General features: G+C 43.7%; 1 protein-coding gene across 1 annotated transcript in view; it reads right to left on the reverse strand.

Moving 5' to 3' along the window:
• The window catches only part of COL6A6 (collagen type VI alpha 6 chain), a 104,075-nt gene that overhangs the window by 37,785 nt on the left and 47,448 nt on the right, over positions 1–18,842 (reverse strand). The window contains exons 19-27 of the mRNA XM_074945576.1: positions 16,486–16,551; positions 14,956–15,009; positions 13,743–13,778; positions 11,833–11,895; positions 9,169–9,231; positions 7,389–7,451; positions 6,209–6,271; positions 5,957–6,007; positions 4,283–4,318 (exon numbers count right to left, since the gene is read on the reverse strand). Coding sequence (XP_074801677.1) covers positions 4,283–4,318; positions 5,957–6,007; positions 6,209–6,271; positions 7,389–7,451; positions 9,169–9,231; positions 11,833–11,895; positions 13,743–13,778; positions 14,956–15,009; positions 16,486–16,551 — 495 coding nt within the window. The remainder of the gene's footprint in view (positions 1–4,282; positions 4,319–5,956; positions 6,008–6,208; positions 6,272–7,388; positions 7,452–9,168; positions 9,232–11,832; positions 11,896–13,742; positions 13,779–14,955; positions 15,010–16,485; positions 16,552–18,842) is intronic.

Genomic DNA, 18,842 nt, shown 5'->3' on the forward strand with positions numbered 1-18,842 from the left:
ACAGATATTGTGGAGCACACAGCAAGCAGTAATAACAGTGGGAATATTGGTTTCGCTGAGGTCTAAGCGAGTCAGTAAACTGCGCCAGCGCGCCTTTAAACGTCCAAATGCACATTCTACCACCATTCTGCACTTGCTCAGCCTGTAGTTGAACAGCTTCTGACTACTGTCCAGGCTGCCTGTGTACGGCTTCATGAGCCATGGCATTAAGGGGTAGGCTGGGTCCCCAAGGATACATATAGGCATTTCAACATCACCAACAGTTATTTTCTGGTCTGGGAATAAAGTCCCTTCTTGAAGCTTTTGAAACAGACCAGAGTTCCTGAAGATGCGAGCGTCATGTACCTTTCCCGGCCATCCCACGTTGATGGTGGTGAAACGTCCCTTGTGATCCACCAGAGCTTGCAGCACTATTGAAAAGTACCCCTTGCGGTTTATGTACTCGCCGGCTTGGTGCTCCGGTGCCAAGATAGGGATATGAGTTCCGTCTATGGCCCCACCACAGTTAGGGAATCCCATTGCAGCAAAGCCATCCACTATGACCTGCACATTTCCCAGGGTCACTACCCTTGATATCAGCAGATCTTTGATTGCGTAGGCTACTTGCATCACAGCAGCCCCCACAGTAGATTTGCCCACTCCAAATTGATTCCCAACTGACCGGTAGCTGTCTGGCATTGCAAGCTTCCACAGGGCTATCGCCACTCGCTTCTCAACTGTGAGGGCTGCTCTCATCTTGGTATTCATGCGCTTCAGGGCAGGGGAAAGCAAGTCACAAAGTTCCATGAAAGTGCCCTTACGCATGCGAAAGTTTCGCAGCCACTGGGAATCATCCCAGACCTGCAACACTATGCGGTCCCACCAGTCTGTGCTTGTTTCCCGAGCCCAGAATCGGCGTTCCACAGCATGAACCTGCCCCATTAGCACCATGATGCATGCATTGGCAGGGCCCATGCTTTCAGTGAAATCTGTGTCCATGTCCTGATCACTCACGTGACCGCGCTGACGTCGCCTCCTCGCCCGGTAGCGCTTTGCTAGGTTCTGGTGCTGCATATACTGCTGGATAATGCGTGTGGTGTTTAATGTGCTCCTAATTGCCAAAGTGAGCTGAGCGGACTCCATGCTTGCCTTGGTATGGCGTCCGCACAGAAAAAAAAGGCGCGGAATGATTGTCTGCCGTTGCTCTGACGGAGGGAGGGGCGACTGACGACACGGCTTACAGGGTTGGCTTCAGGGGGCTAAAATCCACAAAGGGGGTGGCTTTACATCAAGGAGTAGTTCAGGCAGGACTTCACGGAGGGTTCCAATAAGAAATGGTGCACCTAAGTTACTGTTCTTATTGGAACAAGGAGGTTAGCCTGGCCTCTGATTGATACATGGCTAGATTTACCTCGCTGCACCTTCTCTGTGAGTGACTGCAGTGTGACCTAGAGGAATGAGTCCCCTAGACAGGGGAGGAGGCAAATGAGTACAAAACAAATCTGGTCTATTTCTTGTTTTGATCCACTCCATCTATCTTTTACATCTTTGGCTGGCAGCAGACGGTGCAGGAGGACTGCAAGCCATCCACATCTCATGGCTGCTCGGCAGAAGATGGTACAGTACGACTGCTAGCCATCCTCATCTCTTGCCTGCCTGGCAGAAGATGGTGCAATACGACTGCTAGCCATCCTCATCTCTTGCCTGCCCGGCAGAAGATGGTACAATACGACTGCTAGCCATCCTCATCTCTTGCCTGCCCGGCAGAAGATGGTACAATACGACTGCTAGCAATCCGTATTGCCTGCCTGCTCACCATTAGACGGTTCAATACGACTGACTGCAGGACTAAAAAGAGAATGACCTGGTCAAGTCACCAAAAATTTAGTCCCTGCGCCCATGTCTGCCCAGGCGCTCCCAGCCGACGTGGCCAGGAGCACCTCGGACATGACGAGGACGGCTATCAGTCATACTGCACCGTCTGCTGCCAGAAGGCAATGGGTTGCTGCTACTATGTAGCAATGCCGTACCGCGTCTGCCAGCACCCAGGAGACATACGGTGACGGTTACCTGAGCGGGCTCCATGCTTGCGGTGGTATGGCGTCCGCACAGGTAACTCAGGAAAAAAGGCGCGAAACGAGTGTCTGCCCTTGCCTTCACGGAGGGAGGGAGGGAACAGGGGCCGGACAATATGTACCCAGAACCACCTGCGACAATGTTTTAGCCCAATCAGAGTGCTCCATTGTGACTGCTCTGGACAGCACTCTCAACTCAGATGCATGATTGTTTGCCGTTGCTCTGACGCAGGGAGGGGCGACTGAGGACACGGCTTACAGGGTTGACTTCACGGAGGGTTCCAATAAGAAATGGTGCACCTAAGTTATTGTTCTTATTGGAACAAGGAGGTTAGCCTGGCCTCTGATTGATACATGACCAGATCTACCTCGCTGCACCTTCTCTGTGAGTGACTGCAGTGTGACCTAGAGGAATGAGTTCCCTAGACAGGGGAGAAGGCAAATGAGTACAAAACAAATCTGGTCTATTTCTTGTTTTGATCCACTCCATCTATCTTTTACATCTTTGGCTGGCAGCAGACGGTGCAGAAGGACTGCATGCCATCCACATCTCATGGCTGCTCGGCAGAAGACGGTGCAATAGGACTGCTAGCAATCCATATTGCCTGCCTGCTCACCATAAGACGGTTCAATAGGACTGACTGCCGGACTTAAGAGAATGACCTGGTCAAGTCACTAAAAATTTAGTCCTTGCGCCCATGTCTGCCCAGGCGCTCCTGATCGACCTCACACAGGCGACCAGGAGTACCTCGGACATGACGAGGACGGCTACCAGTCGTATTGTACCGTCTGCTGCCACAAGGCAATGGGTTGCTGCTGCTGTGTAGCAATGCCGTGCCGCATCTGCCAGCACCCAGGAGACATACGGTGACGGTTACCTGAGCGGGCTCCATGCTTGCGGTGGTATGGCGTCCGCACAGGTAACTCAGGAAAAAAGGCACGAAACGATTGTCTGCCCTTGCTTTCACGGAGGGAGGGAGGGAAGGGGGGACTGACGATATGTACCCAGAACCACCCGCGACAATGTTTCAGCCCCATCAGGCATTGGGATCTCAACCCAGAATTCCAATGGGCAGCGGAGACTGCGGGAACTGTGGGATAGCTACCCACAGTGCAACGCTCTGGAAGTCGACTCTAGCCTCCGTACTGTGGAAGCACTCCGCCGAGTTAATGCACTTAATGCACTTCTGTGGGGACACACACACTCGAATATATAAAACCGATTTCTAAAAAACCGACTTCTATAAATTCGACCTTATTCCGTAGTGTAGACATACCCTAAGGATGAGCATGTCAGACTTGCTTTTAGGGCTGACATTTAAAAAAAACTGGAGCCTTTTACTGTGTCAAAATGGGTAATTTCTCCCCAAAATGGGTAATTTTGATAATTTAATCAGCCGTGTACTACTATACATTATTTTTTCAACCTGTAATTTGTGTGTAATTCAGGAGATGAGGCAATGAATTTAGTTGGTCTATACGTACACACCAGCATATTTTCACCATCACTTACGCAACACATTGATGTCATACTTCATATGTAATGCACAGCACAAAAGTCTAGTTAATAGTGTATTTTTCATACACATGGCTTCAGTAGACTATGTATATCACACACAGATTCATATACAACACAAGACAAAACGCAAAAGTGCATCTAAGGCTGTGCAAGATATTATCTGGGGATTTTTTCCTGGCACTTTGTTTGGATAACTGTGCTTTGTAACTGCTGACACTATCGGCTACCTGCTCCACGTTACTGACAGGAAGAAGTGGGACACATACTCCTAAACTGGCAGACACAACACATAGCTATTCCTATATTTAGAGGCTGTTTCAGCACATCTCTAAATGTAAGATTTGACTCCACCAACAACCTCAGAAATGACACACAATAATTAAAAAGTGATAAATTAAAAAACTGTTAAAAATTTCCAAGCAATAAGGTGATCAGACAAGATTTTTCTTTTTAGCCCTTTAGTATCATAAGGAATTTCAGATGTTGACATATAAATCAGGACTTTCTTCCCATGAAACATCAAGAATGTTTTTTTTATTCTACCACTGAAACTTATTTCCATCCTTAAAGTCTCCACTCTGTTATCTTGATTTTATGCCAACATAACTGTTAACTGCAGCAGAGTTCTGTTGGTGCAAAAGTGGTGTAATGGAGCGGAGACTCAAGTCTGCTGATCAGAAAGCTACAACTTAAATGTGAAGTACAATACCTTCAGTCCAATATCTCCGGTGAATCCTTCTTGTCCCTGTTATTTACAGTAAATAAGGTAAAATTATCATCACATTGATATTTCTACTCAGTTTGTTCTATATTTGACTTTTCAGAATCAGACACAACTCAATAATAAACAGTGAAACTAGCAATGTGCTGGAAAACAGTATTATTATTGCTATCTATTATTTTTTGAGGTGCTAACATGGATTGTACAAAATGCAGAAGACGGCACAGCCCCTGATGCAAGAATCTTATAGTTTAAGCTGAATGATACAATTGATGCATAAAGGGCCAGATCCAACTCCTGTTAGAGTCAATAAAAAGACTGCCATTTATTTTAATGGGAGCTGGATTGCATCCAAAATACATCTGCAGACCAGGAAGTTTAGAGCCCAATCCTGCAATGTGCTGGTTACCCTAAATTCCCAGTGGAAGCACCTTTCTGGATTAAGTCCTTAGAACATATGAAGTATTGGGGCAGGTGGGGGGGAAGCAAGAGGTACAGTAGGGGTGTGACAGCATGTTACTAAAGTGGGATGGGCTTGCCAGAAGGAGTTTAAAAAGGTGAGGTTTGCATTAATAGGGTTAACAGAAATGGATGAAGAAGTTCAGGGAGTCTGGCAGTAGTTACCCAGGACAAAGACAAAAAGTTTTTGGAAAGCGTTCTGTTCTCCCTTATTATACTCAGACATATATCATTTAAAATTTATATAAAGCAGCACTGTACTTTACTGGGCTATTCACGTGCTCCTAATTGCATTGATAAATTAAAAGGAAGTGACTATGTAAAGATGAAATACTCCAGGATAGCTTTACTAGTCTTTCCTAAACACAGACAGGAACTGTACAGTGAACGGGCACTGGTTAAGCTGTCAGGCACCTGTGACTGACAGAAAGATTTGATATATCAAAATATTAGACCTCACAGTTCAAAGTAGAGGGGAATCAATACTGGAAGCATTTTTTGGAATAAATTAGAACTATTCTCCGATTAGTTTTAGTGCGGCAGAATTTTCTCTCTCATTTCAAAAGAGGTTTTCTAAATAATGATAGTAAATGTAAATGTGAACTTATTTAACCGTAAAATGCATCTAAACTATATAAAATGTGTCTACGGAAGGGTATATAATCTGATTCTATCCTTCTCCTGCACTCTTCATGTGTTGCTTGTCTTTTTAGACTGGAAGCCCTTCAGGGCAGGAACAATATCTTCTTGAGTGTGGACAGCATTAAAATATTGTTACAACAACACAACAACATTAAAATGATGCTCCAGTAAATAATTAGGGTTATTACTACTGTTATATTTTTATCTTTTACTCTAATTTTAAGAGAGTTTATAACTTAAACTTATTTTCTAATGTTTATATGTTGCCACAGGTACACAGGGCAATTGATGGACAAATAAAAACAACAATCCCCCCACCACCCCCACAATGACTTTACAACCTATGGCCCTAATCTTGCAATGTGATCCGTATGATGGATTTTTATGCAGCCCCCCTGCGAAGTCAATAGGTGCAGGAGTCTGCCTGTCTCGATCAGCTTGCAGGGTTTACAGTCAGAGATGATAATGAAAGGACTTTTTTCCCCTGCAGTTTTCACTCTCACTAAAATAATGTAAAACCAAGTTAAGAGTTTCCATTTATTTTTCCTTTTTCATGTTTACCTTCGCTCCTTTCTTTCCTGGTCCACCATATCCCGGAGCACCATCTTCTCCCTGTTAATAGACAATTATTATTAAATCATCTGCTTTTCCTGTCTGTGCTTTACTCCGGCTATTAATGTCTATATTAATTCTAAGTGTTTGTGTAGCAACCCAAATGTCAGGAGGACAGAGAGAAGTGACAGGATTGGCAATTTATAAATTAAGGACTAGATTTTGGCCACACACAGCACATGGAGAGAATAAAACACAAACCTGCATTCCCCGTTGACCTGGCGGCCCTCTCTGTCCTCTCTCTCCAGGATCACCATATTCTCCCTGTTAAATGCAATTAATGTAATCTCAGACTCGTAAGTAATATCTTTTAAACCCACAGAGCCTGATTAATCTTTCTAGCCAACTGATTTTAAGAATACTGGAGAAGCTACAATCAAAATGTTTAATAAATATAAACAGTAAATCTCACTTAAATTACTTATGATTAAGGCTGCATGTCTGTCATGGAAGTCACAGATACCACGACTTTCCGTGACCACTGTGACTTCTGCAGTAGACTGTGTGGCTGGCTCAGGGGCTACCCGAGCCAGGCAGCCCCTGAGCCAGCAGCAGCATCTTGGCTTGTGGGAAGGGGCTCAGAGCTGGGGCAGACGTTTGCGGTGCGGGGCGGCGCTTACCTCAGTGTGGGGGCGGGGGGCTCCCTGGCTCGCACCGGCATGTCCCTGCAGCTTCTAGGCAGAGGGACCAGGGGGCTCCGCACACTGCCCGTGCCCACAGGCACTTCCCCAGCAGTTCCCAGCGGCTGCGGTTCCCAGCCAATGGGAGCTGTGGAGCCAGCACTTGTGGTGGGAGCAGCGCACGGAGCCCACCTGGATGCCCCTCCCCCTTGGAGCTGCAGGGACATGCCGGTCAGAGTCAGGAAGGGAGCCTGAAGCCTGGCCAACCCTCTCCCACAAAACACCAGTGAAGGTCCCGGGCCATGTGCCGCCGCCACGGCCCGTGTCACCCTCAGCACCAGTGGGGGAGCTGGGCCACCCCCCGCCCCACCATCTGTGCCCCCTTGAGCCCACCCCCCAGAGCACCTGTGGCCCCCCCAGACCAAGTTTTAGTTAGGAGTATATAGTAAAAGTCATAGACAGGTCACGGGCAGTAAACAAAAATTCGTGACCCGTGACCTGTCTATGACTTTTACTAAAAATACCCGTGACTGAAATCTAGCCTTACTTATGATTATGCACCGCCCTTGAACTGTGCATAGAGCTGCCACTGAGGTCAAAAGACCTGTAGTCCTTATTCAAACACAAACACAACCCAACTTCCATTGACTTTTGCCTGAATGATTGTTTCAGGAGCAGGCTCAAAGGCAAGATCTTCAGGTGGGAACAAACAAATTAACTTTTAAAACAACAACAAAAGTAGTTGAAGGAATGAAACCTACTTTATTTCCTCTCATTCCAGGACTGCCAGGACTCCCTTTTGGACCCGCAGCTCCCCATTTACCCTGAAATTAAATGAACATATGATACCTAGTGAGAATTTGGGGGGGAAAAAAAAACAACCCCAAACAAATCACTTTGCTTCATTAGCACTTCATGTAGAATGACAAGAATCTAGTCTCAGCTGTGCCACCTGTGCTTTTCCTGCAGACATCTGGCAGGCAGCAAAAGCAGTCAACACAAAGAACGCTTAGATTCATTGTTTCAAATCTAGACCAAACATTTATTTTCCTACCAGGATGGCAGCAACATTGTATAAGATGAAGGCCATTCACTAGTTTGACTGGTACAGAACATTTTTTCAGTCTCCATCAAACATTGTTTTCTCAATTCCAGACAAATAGAGACATGTCTATAAATGGGATTATACTGTCCACTTAAAACCTATTCTTCATTCATTTAAAAAAAAAATCCAGACAAAGTTACTATTGGCTTCTCATCCACACAGTCTCTATATTAGTCATATATAAACCAGAACGGCCTAATTCTGCCTTTAGTGGATGCAATCTCCACTGCTTTGTAGCAGGTTTGTATGGATCATATTGATTTCAATGGGAGTTTCCAGAAGCAGAATTTTGTCACAATTTTTTATTTTGTCACAGTGGCCACATCTTTTGAACACAAATATGCCCAAACGACATATATGGCTTTAAGGAAGTTTACAAGAGAGAATCTGGAGAAGACCCATTGTTAGCTTCAGGGAACTCCCTAATAGAGTTTCTTCTATTACTGAAACTTGGTGTGTCTAGCTCTTTGAGTGCAATGGTTTTCCAGAGACTCCAGTCACAATAAAGGTGGCAACTTGTCAGAAATAAAGAAAATCCTGGAAGAAATTAGGAATCTAGCCTCTCTGCGTGGTAAATTGATGGTAAATACTTTGGAAAGAGGTAAATTATAGCTGCTCAGTTAAGATGCAAACTGCCAAATACAAAAAAGCAAAGCAGCAATAGAATCAGACATTTCTTTTAGACAGTACTGCCAAGAGAAAGGAAAGTATGGCAATGAAGCAAATATAAACATTAGGTGAGACTTCAAAAGTACTCCACACTGGCCTACCTCTCATCCCATTGATTTCAATGGGAATTTCCCCCTGCCCCAACATTTGAAAAACCCAGCCTAGAAAAATCAAACTGATAATTGCCCCATCTGCCAAATGGAGAACAGGAAGAAGATTTGGATAGCTTTCTTGTTAAATTATCTAGTGGATAGGTCCAGATTCAGTGGCTGTACCATGGTTCAGACTCAATGGTCCAGTTTCTGTGACTGTCAAGGTACCAGTTACAGCTTCCTAAGTCTCATAGTTGTATGTCATTTAATTAAACACTATCATAAAACAAAAGTTCTGTTATTTTCTAACTCTTGAGTAGTTCATTTTACAACCTTAAAAACATTTTAAATCTATGTTTTGCAATATTTATGCACACACACACACTCTCCTGTACCCTTAAATAAACTGGTGGGTCATGATAGAATAGAAACGAATTGCTATATAGCTATTGCAGATTTTTTTCTTATAATGTAAAACAGTTTATCATTGCTCTGAGATGTTTAAAATTCCTTTAGCCCCTTACGAATACATTTCTCTCTGACAGAATATCATGATACACTGCATAGGAATTTTGAAACAAAGAATGCAGTAAAACAGCAGTAAAAATGGAAGTCTCCCACTGGTTACACATACAGTGAGTAGAACACTGAGTGAACTTCACACAGTATTTTTACCTGAAGACCTTTACTTCCTTCACTTCCTTTCTCTCCATTCACACCTACAATTCCTCTTTGTCCCTAGAAGGTATGTTACAGGACAGAAAATCCAGTTAACACACAAATGCATATATTACAAACAGAACTATTAAATACCCTGTCTTATGAAATAACACCACTTAGCCCGTTATATAGGCTTTATGTCTTGAAAGTGCTCTTAAAACACCTGATTCATCCTTATATCATCACTGTGTGATAGATATTCTCCCCATTTTACATATGGGGAAACAAAGATTCAGGGGCACAGCTACTCTCCAGCTGAATAGGTGTGTGTGTGTGGGGGGGGGGGGGGGAAGCTGGGAGGAATCCTGTCCAGATAGACTGGCAAGATACCCTCAAGGGAGGCTGCTAAAGATGGAATAGTTTATAAGCGTCCCTCTGTGAGGAGGAGGAAGGACCTGGGATCACCTGCATTACTGTGGATCCTCTGGTCATGCTCCCAGCTAGCTCCTACGCCATGGCAATGACCTGCTGTGCTCTGGGAGTCTTTCTGGAGCTGTGGAACAGCCCCCATATCATGCGACCCTTCACAGTGGAATTGCCCAGGATCTGCTGCCAAGGGGTCCTCTGCGCCTGTGGGGCTGCGGTAGTAGGGTTTCTCCTAAACTCACAGCTGACATTTGATAAGGTCCATTATTCTGCTCTTACCAACACAAGCATTCTCCATCCTCCCAGGGGGAGGGGAGGAGAATTACACCAACTCCCAACAGCTCCCCGCTAAAATGTCAGCAAGGGTCCCCCCGCCAAAGAAAAATACAATGCATTAAAAATGTAAAGAAAAAGTAATCAGTGAGTTCTAGCACACAGCTACAGACACTGAGTTCCCATAGCAGACAGTCAGCCAAGAACAGGAGTTCAGCTGCCCTTAAGTCCCTTTCTGCTGAAGAGGTCCAGGTGCATGCAAGAACATAAGAAAACGGCCATGCTGGGTCAGACCAATGGTCTATCCAGCCCACTATTCTGTCTTCCGACAGTGGCCAATACCAGATGCCCCGAAGGGAATGAACAGAACAGGGCAATTATCAAGAGATCCATCCCCTGATGTCCAGTCCCAGCATCTGGCAGTCAGAAGATGGGGCAATTTGGAGGGGATGAGATAGACTTGCTGAGAAGGATGCGGATATGCACCCATGGGATGGCACTCTGGTGCAGCCACCTCCCCAGGTGTTAGCTTCAAGGAAATCCCCAATACAGTTTCTTCAATTTGCAGCCCTTGTAAATATGGATATAGATTCACTCTTGCAGGTACAATGCAGGGATCTAACATACGTCTAAAATCACACAGGGCCAGATTGTGAATCCCTTACTCACATTGGTTACAGACATAGGTACCAACTTTCCCTGATGCCGGTGGGTGCTCGCGCCCCCCCCTCCCTGGCCCCGCCCCAACTCCACCCTTCCTCCGCCCCCATTCCAACCCCTTCCCCAAAGTCCCCGCCCCAACTCCGCCCCCTCCTTGCCCCTATTGGACCCCTTCCCCAAATCCCCGCCCTGGCTTCTTCCCCAAGCACGCCGCATTTCCCCTCTCCCCCAGTGCTTGCTGTGTGAAACAGCTCTTTCGCGGCGCAAGTGCTGGGAGCTAGGGGGAAAAAGTGAGCACGTGGCATCACTCGCGGAGGAGACGGAAGGGGAGGTGAGCTAGAGTCGAGAGGGTGGGGTGGGGAGCTGCTGGTGGGTGCAGAGCACCGACCAATTTTTCTCTGGGGTGCTCCAGCCCCGGAGCACCCACGGGGTCGGTGCCTATGGTTACACAAGCTATTTCACTGGATTACTCATCAACATGAGGAAGAGGCTTCCAATCCGGGCCACAGAAAACTGTGGTCAGAAGTCCAGATCTAGATAGGAGGCATATTTGGGCATTATTTGCTCAACAGAAGGGCAGGACTGGAACATCAGAGATATTGCAAGCCAGGAAAGCCAGAGCTGTGTGGGGAAGTTTGCACTGTGCCTGCCTTACTATGCTATGCCCGACTCAAACCAATGCTGCTGGTGCTTCACAGCCACCAACAATATATTCACTCACATGTTAGCTTTATAGAATCATAGAATTGGAAGGGACCTTAAGAGGTCATCTAGTCCAGTCCCCTGCACTCAAGGCAGGGCTAAGCTTTGTGTGAGTATGGACACTGGACCATATGATTTTTGGACATAGACTATTTCATTTCTCCTTTGTATTTCAAGTCCTCCTTCTCCCTGAAAATACCTAGATTAGCGGTTCTCAAACTGTGGGTCGGGACCTCAAAGTGGGTTGTGACCCTGTTTTAACGGGGTCGGCAGGGCTGGAATTAGACTTGCTGGGACCCAGGGCCAAAGCTCGAGCCCCATCATCCAGGGCCAAAGCCCAAATCCCACCACCCGGGGTCAAAGCCAAAGCCTGAGGGCTTCAGCCCTGGGTGGTGGGGCTCAGGTTAGAGGCCTCCTGCCTAGGGCAGAAGCCCTTGGGCTTCAGTTTTGGCCCCACCAGGCTTTGGCATTGGCCCCCACGCCCTGAGCAGCGGGGCTCGTGTGGGCTCAGGCTTCAGTCCCCACTCCTAGGGTCGTGTAGTAATTTTTGTTGTCGGAAGGGGGTCACGGTGCTATGAAGTTTGAGAACCCCTGACCTAGATGAATGTTAATATTCACCTGGGATCCTTGAAATCCTGGTTCTCCTGGAAAGCCCTCTGGGCCAGGAGCTCCTTCCTCCCCCTGTATTAAGAGACAGTATTGTAACAATTTTCTCAAGTGATCATAACAGCAACAGATCTGCCAGGAGAACAGTATAATATTTTCAATTTCTAATACCATTTATTTGGCATTTGAACACCTCTTTTCTTTTCATTAAGAGACGTTTCTCTAAAGAGTCAGCATTTAGATCAAATTACATTTCTTAGCATAGTGGCTTCACAGACTATCAGCATATCCTACCATATTTTTAATAAAGCTGGTCATTGCAACGCATGGATTTAAAAAATTGTTTTTAAAATCCACAAATTAAGTGAAGCTTATTTATTGCCACAAAGCAGGCTGAGCTTATAACCAAGGCAGCTGTTATAAGACAAAACGCCTGAAACGTGGTTTTTGAGACATGGTTTTTCAGTTTAGCAGTTGGACAATACTTTTCCATACAATTGTGCATAATTGAGGGAGAGTGCAAGGAGCCTCCTGCCCACGTTTTACCCCTCTTTAGGGGCACATCACAATTACAACTCTGCGCTCACCTCAGCCCAAGAACTTTGTAAGGCTAGCACACCTATAGACCTCAAAGAGGCAAGCAAAACGTGCATGTCTTCTGGATTCTATCCCATACTACACCTACCATGGGGCAGTGCCTGTACAATGCAATCCAGTACTATGTACTGTGCAAGATAATGTATCTTTATCTTTGTTTAAAGAGCAAAAAGTATTTTGTAAAGGAGGGTTACCAGGTTAAAAATCTTCTCGAAACAAAACACACTTCTAATATCTCAGATGATTAAAACTGAAAATATTTATTTCGGTTTATTTTCAGTTTTTCATTTCTCTGCCTTTGACAACAAAAATCTCAGTTTCACTTTTAGTGTCTCAGTGCTGTTTGAACTGAAAACACTGCAGGGAAACGATTATTTTTGTTGCAATGGAATGTTACAGAAACTTTTTTTTTTTTGCTCTCAGGTTTTGTAAAAGCTTCTTGTCACAAGATCTCATTTAGATTCAAGTTTGACTTGATAATGTCCTTCAAATAAATTATTATGCATCCATAATCTTTCACTATTAATGCTCTACAGTGCCATATGTTGTACAATTTGGATTTTTATGGTGCTGGTTATAGTATGAGGGCCCGATCCTGCTCATCTCATACACTCAAGCCCAGATTCAGTAGTCCAAGACTATTCAGCAAAGTCTCAGCTCATGCTTACTCAGTACAATGACATTCCACGATTGTCACTCGTGTGTTACTCTGAAGCCTAGAACATCTGTATACTCAGTGTGAAGAGATGAAAACAACTACAGGCATGGCTGAAAGCTCCTTTTGTTTATACTAGCACCAGGTTCAATCATCACTGGGATTGGCAGTCTATCATTCAATTTATAAAAAAGAACAGGAGTACTTGTGGCACCTTAGAGACTAACAAATTTATTTGAGCATAAGCTTTCGTGGGCTACAGCCCACTTCATCAGATGCATACAGACTAACACAGCTGCTACTCTAAAACCATTCAATTTATAAGTTCAGCCATTTTTGGCCTTTTTAAAAAAAAAAAAAAAAAAACACAAAAACACGACTTTATGGATTACACCGAGGCAACAGCATGGGCTTTCAGCTACTAGTTCTCATGAATGGGACTAGTTCTTCAATGGGACTTGTGCAGCATATGCATTGCTGAACTAGGACCCACAAGTAATACTACTGAAGTCACTGAGATTAATTGCATAAGTAAGGCAAGCAGGATTTGTCCTTTATCCTATATGCTATAACAAATCTAAAATAAATATTCAACTCTGCAAATATTTTAGAAGGCAGGAAAGCTCCCATGTTAGTCCTACTGTAGATATGGGAAATTAATGAAACCTACCTGTGGACCTGGTGTTCCTCTTCGACCCTTTGCTCCCTGACAAGACAAGATAGATGTTTGTTAGACCCCAGTTCTATCTCTCAATTAAATGACAAATGGTAGAGAAGTTGTGGCAACTAGGTCAATTTTTTTCAGATAATCTGATATTCACATAATGCTTTACTACATGCTCAAGTTACTGTACGTGTTAGAACAGTGATTGAGAGCAAAGTGAAAGTTATTATGGATGTGTCGGGGTATTACTTTGCTATCACTTTGCTCACAAGCTTCAGTCCTGCTGTACCAAGAGAAGGACTAAAACATTCATGCCCTGTCCGCCCTAGCAAAACAGATGTGTTTATAAAATTGGTTTTGGCGGTAGAGTTTAAAGACATTTCCCATCAAGCAGTGGGAAAGGTTCCCACCTCATTAGTCTGTTCTTATTGATAACTGCCTATGACAGAGCGCTAGGCAAGAAAGGCTGAGTCAGCACGCTGTTCACAGTAGCGCCAATCAAGCAAGGCAGAATGGAGCTGATTAAGCAGAGCTGTGCCTAATTTGTGGGTGGGAAAGGGCAGAAAGGCTAATTAAGCCCTTAGGCAGAGCCCACAAATAGGCACAGGAAGGAAGTGGAAAGGGGGAAGCAGGCAGAGAGAGAGAGATTGCGCTCCCCTTCTTGTTACAAGAGCTGTATGTATTATGAATCCATTTGTAAATAAACTGCACAAGGTGTTGGACCAGCACAAGGATCTCTGAGTAGTTTGTAGACCGGGACAGAGGCAGGAGCCTGGTCGCCCTGCTATATTGCCACACCAGAAGAAAAGGATTTGCATACTCTATCTTTGCAGAATTTCTCTTTCTTTGGAAGGAGAAAAAAGAAGCAGAGAAGCGAAGTCATCAAGAGTTGGGGGACAGAAACTGGGTAGTATTGCAGTAGGTTCCAAATCTGAAAGAAACGAGGAAGTTATTTTGTCTCTGATAGTCAGTCAGTTGTGTTGGGTAGTCCTATTCAAGAGGAAAGAGTTTGCCTGGAATCAGAGGCTATTGCTAGTGTTAATTTTTTCAGGGCAGTCTATCAGAGATTTATCTATCTCATCTTCCTGCAGTGAATGGAGGCCGACGGAGCGATCGATCAAGGTTAAATTTATGGACTCTGAGATCATTCTTTCTACCTTGGATTAATATCAAGTATTTCCTTTGCATATTTAGTCTCCCTGTCTATATGGGTTCTTACTGTGGTTCTCCGAGAGCCTGGTGACCCTGGTAAGCCCATTGGTCCTCTTTCACCCTGGAAATGAAAAATTTAATTTCATGTTATATCTCAATTGTCACTCAAATTCCAAACTTTTTATATTTTTCCAGATTATTAAGCCATCTAGTCATGAACAGTGGACATGCAAACCAATGGGAAAAAATTCTTTTCATAACACTTGGGCACAACACATCTGTAACCACTTACCCATCTGTCAGAATTAAGAACAGAAACATAGTATTTTAATTGCACGACTTCATCTTTGCAACATTTTCAAATAACGTCAAAGAAATGCCATTGTGTTACGGTACATTTCATAAAGTAGTAACATCAAAATAATCACGGATGTTGCCCTCAAATTATATTTGTCTGGAAGGTGCTGCATGTTTGTCATTACAGTTACCATCCTGTTGTGTATCAACATTGATCTCATGCATACTATGCAGATAATCCAAGTCTTGTACTGATGCTCCATAACTGCTCTACAGTGAAATCAATGGAAGTTCAGGGGGACTAGGCACTGTGTAGTATTGGGCCCATAAATAGCTCTAAGTACTTTCCCCCACACACACACTTTGGAAGATTTTCTGTGGAAGTTCATTAATGTACTAAAATAAATGTTTTAATAAAATAATAATAAAATAATAATAAGTGGTGACAGATGACAGTAGGTATGATTAATCATCATATATCCACACCTTAGTTATTTTTAATCTCTTTAAAAAATGTAAGACCACTTCTGAAGCTGGAGCACTGAGTGCAAAATCACCCATAAGGATAGAATCAGAGAACCATAGAATGTAGGACTGGAAGGGACTTCAGGAGATCATCAAATCCAGCCCCCTGTGCTGAGGCAGGACAAGTAAACCTATTTGAAGAGTTATCAGGTCCCTCCCTCCCTCTTCTTTTCTCAAGACTAAACATGCCCAGGTTGTTTAACCTTTCCTTGCAGGTCAGGTTTTCGGAAACTTTCATCATTTTGGTTGCTCTCATCTGGACTCTCTCCAATTCATTCACATCTTTCTTAAATTGTGGTACCTAGAACTGGACACAGTACTTGAGCTGAGGCCCCACCAAGACCGAGTAGAAAGGAACAATTACATCTGGTGTCTTACATACAACTCTCCTGTAAATGCATTCCAGAATATTAGCCTTTTTTGCAATTGCATCACATAGTGGATCATAAATTGAATATGAATCAACAATTACCCCAGACCCTTTTCAGCGGTACTACTACCTAGCCAGTTATTTCCTATTTTATAGTGGTGCATTTGACTTTTCCTTCCTAAATGTGGTACTTTGCACTTGTCTTTATTGAATGTCACCTTGTTGATTTCAAATGTATTTTGTGGTATAAAATTAGGAACGATAGAATTGTCATACTATTTTTAACAGTCTTGGTTATCAATGGATTAATTTTAATTTGCTGTATATAGCTATATTTTAAAGGATTGTAGGTTAGTATTTGAAACAACGTACTGTAAACAAAGTCACATATTTCTAAATAGTTACCTGTCTTCCCTGTTCTCCTTTTGAACCTTTGAACCCTACTATGTCATTGTCCAATCCAGGGTTACCCTAAACAAAGACACAAAGTTAAGTACATTTATTTCCCATGGGAGCTAATGGCACTTAATATTTCACAGTAGATGCTCAGCATCTTTCAGCAGGGGGCCCTGAAAAAAAAAAAAAAAAAAAAAGGGAAAACACAGCAGGAGTTAACCATTTGTTATGTCTAACAAAGATTAATAGCCTATCAGCCTTTACACCATATTGATAAAATATTTGTAGTTTGTTTTTATGAAATCACAGTGTTGCGAGACTTCACAGAATCTATGATACGGTGGGCAGACAAAAGGGACATTAAGAGTCATTCTATTCTCAGTACTAGACAGAATTCCCACTCGAATCAGTGGAAGTCCTGTGTGGGCACTGCAGCTCGAAGGGAGTACATGGCACTAAGTCTTGGCAGCGGAGCAAACTTTAACCACAAGGGCACCTTTAAAAAACCATGAAAAAACCCAAGTATTTGCAATTTTGCAGGTGATACTGCACTCTTTGAACACACTGGAAATACAGTGCAGCCCTGCCTCCTTTTCCTGGTGTTTTCTCCTCCTCACCAACTACAACATCTGTCCTTTTATAGTGATTTCCACAGCCATGTTGCTCGGTCAGGTCCTTGTCACACCAGACAGAATGCATCTTCATCCCTACTGATTTGATGTTACTCCCCTCACTGGCTCCCCATCCACTTTGGCATCACAGAATTCTGCGCCTCCTTATTTATTCAAGCTTGTCAATGTGTCCTGCCCCCACCCCATCCCACTAATGTTCTCAACCTTGTTTGCTCACCTGTCAGCTTCTCACACAACCACCTCAGTGCCATTTTCTATGAAGCCCCTATGCAACCTCCATGAGATCACTGGCAAGCCTTCTACCTTGTTCCTCTTTCCCCCTTAAAGTTCCATTTTTGCCAAGCTGTTTACAGTGCATCTAACTGACTTGAATTTAAAGAAATCCCTATTCGTTGTTTCCTTTCCCATTCCCCTAACTTCTGCCTGCCAGTCTGCCTCTATCCTTTGACTGTGAGCTCCTTGGAGCAGGGACCACTGCTATCAGAATGTCTGAGAAGTCGTTAGCAAATTGTGGGTGCTACTATAAAGTAATAATAACAATGATAAACAACTGATTGGAATTATATGAGAAATACATTATCTTCAGCTGAATCCACAGAGTCCGGGGAGCTAATTCAAGATATGAATGAATGAATGAGCTGTAGCTCACAAAAGCTTATGCTCAAATACATTTGTTAGTCTCTAAGGTGCCACAAGTACTCCTTTTCTTTTTGCAAATGTATTTGTAATATTTTCCCTCCATTTCTCATATTCTATTTGTGATGGTTGCATTCATAATTTACACCTAGCCCAGCAATGCTACACCTGACCAATAAGTACTACAAGGATTAGCAGCTAGGGCTGCAGCATTTCATGACATATGACACACCTTTCAGTGAAGTCAGACTCTCACAAGCTGGCCTGTTGACTGTGACAGGCCACGCCCTCGGTATGCCACTCAAGAAGCAGAGTGAGAGCTTTCAATTCCCTGAGAGACATGCTACCATAAACATAAGAAAACACTGCAGTCCCTTTTCACACATTATGTAATTTCCATTCATCAATGTTCTAAATATTATGTTCTAAACAGAGGAATATTCTTTGTTTTATTTAAAAAAACAAAACAAAAACACACACTCATCCTGAGCTGTACTTTTTTCTTCTGTTTTATAAGTAATCATTCAACAGTACAAGATCACCATCCAGAGGCTAAATCCTACAATGGTCCAGATTCAAAAAGATATCACTATTCCTCCCATGTGTTGGTAAGTGCTCCCCACTCCCATTTACTTTCAGTGGGAATTGATGGCACTTCATCTCACAGTGGATGTTCAGCACCTTTCAGCACTGGGCCCTGAAAGAAGAACGGAAAAGACTGCAGGATTTAGCCCTATGTCATGTCTGACAAAGATTAATAGCCTATCAGCCTTTATACAGTGGTTATCATCATGGTATCTTTGCCTCGGGCAATACAATTACATACTGGCGTAGGAATAAGCATAATTCATTTACTAGTGAATGGATACAAAGTCCCCACACAGAGAGTGTCATAAATCCACAGGATGTCCCATAATACTGGATTTTTCTTGTAGGTCTCTGAGGCAACTGACAGATCTGCATAGCCACATGTAGACAAATTTGTCATCTTGAGACATGAAAGGCTAAAATCTGCTAGGTTTATCTGATCTATTATCCTCATCGTTGGGATTACAGTGCGTGACTATTGCACGTCTGTCCTAATGTACCTTTGAAAGA

Source organism: Natator depressus, chromosome 2, assembly GCF_965152275.1.
Source record: "Natator depressus isolate rNatDep1 chromosome 2, rNatDep2.hap1, whole genome shotgun sequence".
NCBI classification, from domain to species: Eukaryota; Metazoa; Chordata; order Testudines; family Cheloniidae; genus Natator; species Natator depressus.